The sequence below is a fragment of the Penaeus vannamei genome, chromosome 10 (genome assembly GCF_042767895.1).
Source record: "Penaeus vannamei isolate JL-2024 chromosome 10, ASM4276789v1, whole genome shotgun sequence".
Taxonomy (NCBI): Eukaryota; Metazoa; Arthropoda; class Malacostraca; order Decapoda; family Penaeidae; genus Penaeus; species Penaeus vannamei.
Genome location: NC_091558.1, coordinates 38,197,809 through 38,202,808, shown reverse-complemented (window position 1 = coordinate 38,202,808; position 5,000 = coordinate 38,197,809). Strand labels below are relative to the sequence as shown.

Genomic DNA, 5,000 nt, shown 5'->3' with positions numbered 1-5,000 from the left:
TAAATTAATTTACAAGTAGATTATACTGTCCTGTCAGTTGAATCGTCAAATTACCTGTTATGGTTACAGTACTGAAGGACCGTACAGTCATTTCGTTAGGGTTATGAAGTTTTGCTACAAGCTGTTTGGTGATTACGATCTTATGTACATTTTGGTGAAATAGTTTCATATTTTGTAATGATTTTCTTGTGTGCTGAAAGATTCTTTAACTGGATGCACTTTTCACTGGACAAAGGTGTATTATAAGGTTAATATGTGTGCCAAAAGTATGGAAAGAGGTGCACCACACTAGATAATTGTATATTACATGTGCTGACAACATATAAAATCAATGTTGACAGTTAAACATACTTTTCTATACAGTTTAGACTGTATACCAGCTGATGAATATGCTTTATGCTGGTTTATGGTTCACAAAACTAGATGAATATGTACCAATATGTACAGGCGAAATATGTACACTGCGATAAATGAAGACACAAAGTTAAATTCATGTTGTCACTAGGTATATATCTACTTATCAAGGATGGTATTGGTGCACACGGTAGAAACATTGGAGGTAAAAGGTGCTATGTGTAAGAATAGTGCAACAAGAAAACAGTGAATAAAACTACAAAGCACAGAATAAATGTCTTTAGTGAGAAAGTTGAAATCATACACAGAAAGTATCTGTTGTGTGTAAATTCCTTGCAACCAACATGTGCCTCCTGCTGGTTTGATCTCCCAGAGGGCTCTGCTGTTGCATGTGCTGTGCAATAGTGCAATCTCAAAGCTAGGGAAATTGATGAGATTTATACAATTGGTTGTTTCCTTAAAACTTGTCTTGTAAGTGTCTTTGTATATATATATATATATATATATATATATATATATATATATATATATATATACATATATATATATATACACACACATATATATACATATATACATGTGTGTGTATGTATGTATATATGTGTATGTGTGTGTATGTGATGTATGTATGTGTGTGTGTGTGTGTGTGTGTGTGTGTGTGTGTGTGTGTGTGTGTGTGTGTGTGTGTGTGTGTGTGTGAGTGTGTGTGTGTGTGTGTGATTATTTACTGTACACGCTGATCAATTTATTCTGTTGCATTCATTAAGGTGTACATGTATGTGCACTTGTTTCTCAATCTTTTCCTATCATTCACCCACATTTTCCTATCTATTTATCATTTTACATCTATTCACTTATTTATTTATTCATACATCTCTACTATTTATGCTTACTTGTTTGTTTATATTCAAATATATATATATATATATATATATATATATATATATATATATATATATATATATATATATATATATATATATATATATATATATTCCGATCATTCATTGATTTGTTTATTTATGAATGTTTCTTTATTTTTTTAAATCATTAGTCATTTAGATTAGTAATTATTTTTAGCTTATACTTTATTTAATCGCTGATGTGAAATATTCAAAATTAAAAGAAATAATCTTAATAATAATGAACATTGACATAATGAATCATGATATATTGATTGCATTACTCACCATATGACTCGGTAGTTTTCGTTTTCTGAAAAGTCTATAATCATTGCAAAATGTCTATTGCACACCACTAGTTGCTAAACGGATTACAATATTTGGAGGTATATTATAAAGACACAAATTACCTTTACTTTCACATCATTTTATATTTTTCCCTTGACCTTGCAATTCGAATAGTTAATTACTGTTTAATATGACCTTATGTACTGGTGTATTCATCTGTTTAGCATTACCATTATCATAATTATTATTTTGTCATGTCACTCACCCTCTCTACAAGCATGACCTCTGACACAGCATTGGCCAAGGACACGTTGACCTGGAAACTGCCTGACCTCAAGTAAGTGTGTGTCAGGTTCTTCGTGACTGTTCCCGCGTGACCGGGTGGCGTGTCTTGTACCAGGTCAACTAGAGTGCTCTCCCCATCACCCCAGATGACCTCGCCTGACACGGAGGTTGGTAGTTCGTCTGTTGCTGTCAGTTTTAAGGTGAATGACGTTTGACCTGTAAGAGGGGATGAGTAACTATCAGAGGATGATGATAATGATATAAAGGCTAAATTTGATATTATTATCATTATAGAACCAAATTATCAATATAATTATAGAACCAAATTGTCATTATAATTAAAGAACCAAATTGTCAATATATTTATAGAACCAAATTATCAATATAATTATAGAACCAAATTATCAATATAATTATAGAACCAAATTATCAATATAATTATAGAACCAAATTATCCATATGATTATAGAACCAGATTATCAATATAATTATAGAACCAAATTATCAATATAATTATAGAACCAAATTATCAATATAATTATAGAACCAAATTATCAATATATTTATAGAACCAAATTATCAATATATTTATAGAACCAAATTATCAATATAGTTATAGAACCAAAATTATCATTATGTTTTTAGAACCAAATTATCAATATAATTATAGAACCAAATTATCAATATAGTTATAGAACCCAAATTTTAATATCATTATAGTGCTTAATTATCATTGTAGAGTTGAATTGTGATAATCATCATTTCATTATCATTTTTACCATTGCAGAGCTAGATTATTTTTTTCTTATGATAATCATTATCATCATTGTTATAATTATCATTATTATTGTTATTATTATTATTGTTATTATTATTATTATTATTATTATTATTATTATTATTATTATTATTATTATTATTATTATTATTATTATTATCATTATTATCATTATTATTACTATTATAATTAATATTGTTACTAGTAGTATTATCGCTATTGTTGATGTTTTTATTCTTATCATTATCATTATCAGCTTTATTATTACTGTCATCATAATGATTTTCATCATTATGATTATCATCAATATTGTTATCATTATTAGTATTGTTATTATCAACATTATTATCAATTATACGATTATTACTACTACTAATATTAATATTATCATTATCATTATTATTGTTATTATTGCTATCATTTTTACAATCATCATCATCATTATTACTATTGTTATCATCATTGCCATTATTATTGTTACCATCATCATTAAAAAAATACTATCATTATCATTAAAATAATAATTATTATTATCATTGAAATAACTACTATCATTATCATTAAAATAATTACCATCATTATCATTAAAATTGTTACTATCATTATCATTACTACTATCATCATCACCATCATCTTTATCATCATTATCACTATCATGATTATTATGGTTCCTTACCCGGAGGCGCGACCACCACATCCGGGACACCAAGAAGAGTGACGTCATCGAGAGACAGCGCCCGAGCCACCTTGACGGACAGCTGAAGGGGCGTCGCCGTTCCCGCTGGCCCGTTCCCTCCCACCGTTACTTCGTAGGTTCCGGCCTGAGGGGAAAGGATGGGGGGGAAAAGGACGTAGAGAAAGGGCGAGAGGGGAAAAGGATAAGGGGAGAAAGGACAAGGGTTAAAAAAAGGCGAGGGTTAAAAAAAGGACGGAGGAAAGGACGAGAGGAAAAAAAGGACAGGGAGAAAGGACAAGGGTTAAAAAAAGGGCGAGGGGGAAAAAGGACGGGGGAAAGGGTGAGGAAAAAAGGACGAAGGGGAAAAAGGACGGGGGAAATGACGAGGGAAAAAAGGACGAGAGAAAAAAAGACCAGAGGAAAAAGACAAGGAAAACAAGGACGGGGAGAAAGGACGAAGGGAAAAGGGTGAGGGGAAAGGACGAAAATAATAATATTATTTAACGCAATATAAGACAAATAACATAATAAAAACATAAAAAAATTATTATTTTTTTCTGTACTTTCAAATAGAAGTGTTCTTGTGAAGAGGGTTACACGTTGGATTTTTGTTTTTGTCTATTTATTATTATGTTTTTAAATTGATTATTGTTGTTTGTGTTGCTGTGAATTATCATTATTGTTATCATTTCTTATGATTTCGTTACAATTGTATTATTGATATCACTACCATCATAAATGCGGTTGTAATATTGTAACAGTTCGATCTATCATCAATTCTGCGATTTTTATAAGAACAATTGTTATCATTGCTATCGCAGTTGTTACCCTCATCATTATAATTACTATCACTATTAATGTTATTATCATCACCATTAGTAATTCTAATGTCTTCATCATCACTTATTTTCTGTTATTTACGTTCTCCATTTCCATGTAAGGGATTTGCAGGTTGTTGATCGTATCCTGGCGTGATTGCATGACCTGAGGCCATGCAGTTAATTGGCGTTTGTGTGGCTTGTGATCCTTTGCCACAAATTGCAAAAGACGCATGTAATTATTTGCTTCTGACTGCATTACCTACTTTCGGTTTTTTCATTTCTAATCGCACAGTCTGGTATCGAAAAGGAGGTAGGAGAGAGTAGCGGTTGCACTTTAATCACACGTCTCGTTGAAAAGTTGTAGAATGAAGTACAGGGTTGTTATTGCTAAACCACACCGTTGCAACAGTAAATATTATCACCGAAACAAAGTACCTTCTGTATCATTTTCATTCTCATTTCATTATTATCATTGCCGTTATCATCATTATCACCTTCAGCATTATCATAATTATAAGAATTATTATCTTATTCAGCATCACCTTAATCATTATGGTAATTACGATTATTTATCATAATATCATTACTACAGTTATGATTCATGTTATCGTTATTATCATTATTATTACTATCATCATCATCACACTTTAGAAACATATAATCATCACTGTTATAAACATATTAAATTCAACAACAAAAGAATATTCTAACATTCTATAACGTCAATATATCGTTTAATCATCATCATCATTAGTCCTTTAACAAACACTTACCTTTGCGAACGTATATGACAGCACAGGAGCTGAACTGTTCACTGTTTTATTGCCAATGGTTAGGAAAAAGGTGTTTGCGTCTCCTCTCTCTACAGTGATCGTAAACAGTGTAGACACGCCCGC

General features: G+C 30.8%; 1 protein-coding gene across 1 annotated transcript in view; it reads right to left on the bottom strand.

The window, feature by feature from the left end:
* The window catches only part of LOC113818898 (uncharacterized), a 45,323-nt gene that overhangs the window by 38,724 nt on the left and 1,599 nt on the right, over nucleotides 1–5,000 (bottom strand). The window contains exons 3-9 of the mRNA XM_070126124.1: nucleotides 4,878–5,000; nucleotides 4,205–4,363; nucleotides 3,284–3,428; nucleotides 1,810–2,045; nucleotides 1,545–1,618; nucleotides 699–772; nucleotides 308–312 (exon numbers count right to left, since the gene is read on the bottom strand). The exon at nucleotides 4,878–5,000 is cut by the window's right edge and continues 75 nt beyond it. Of these exons, the coding sequence (XP_069982225.1) occupies nucleotides 308–312; nucleotides 699–772; nucleotides 1,545–1,618; nucleotides 1,810–2,045; nucleotides 3,284–3,428; nucleotides 4,205–4,363; nucleotides 4,878–5,000 (816 nt within the window). The remainder of the gene's footprint in view (nucleotides 1–307; nucleotides 313–698; nucleotides 773–1,544; nucleotides 1,619–1,809; nucleotides 2,046–3,283; nucleotides 3,429–4,204; nucleotides 4,364–4,877) is intronic.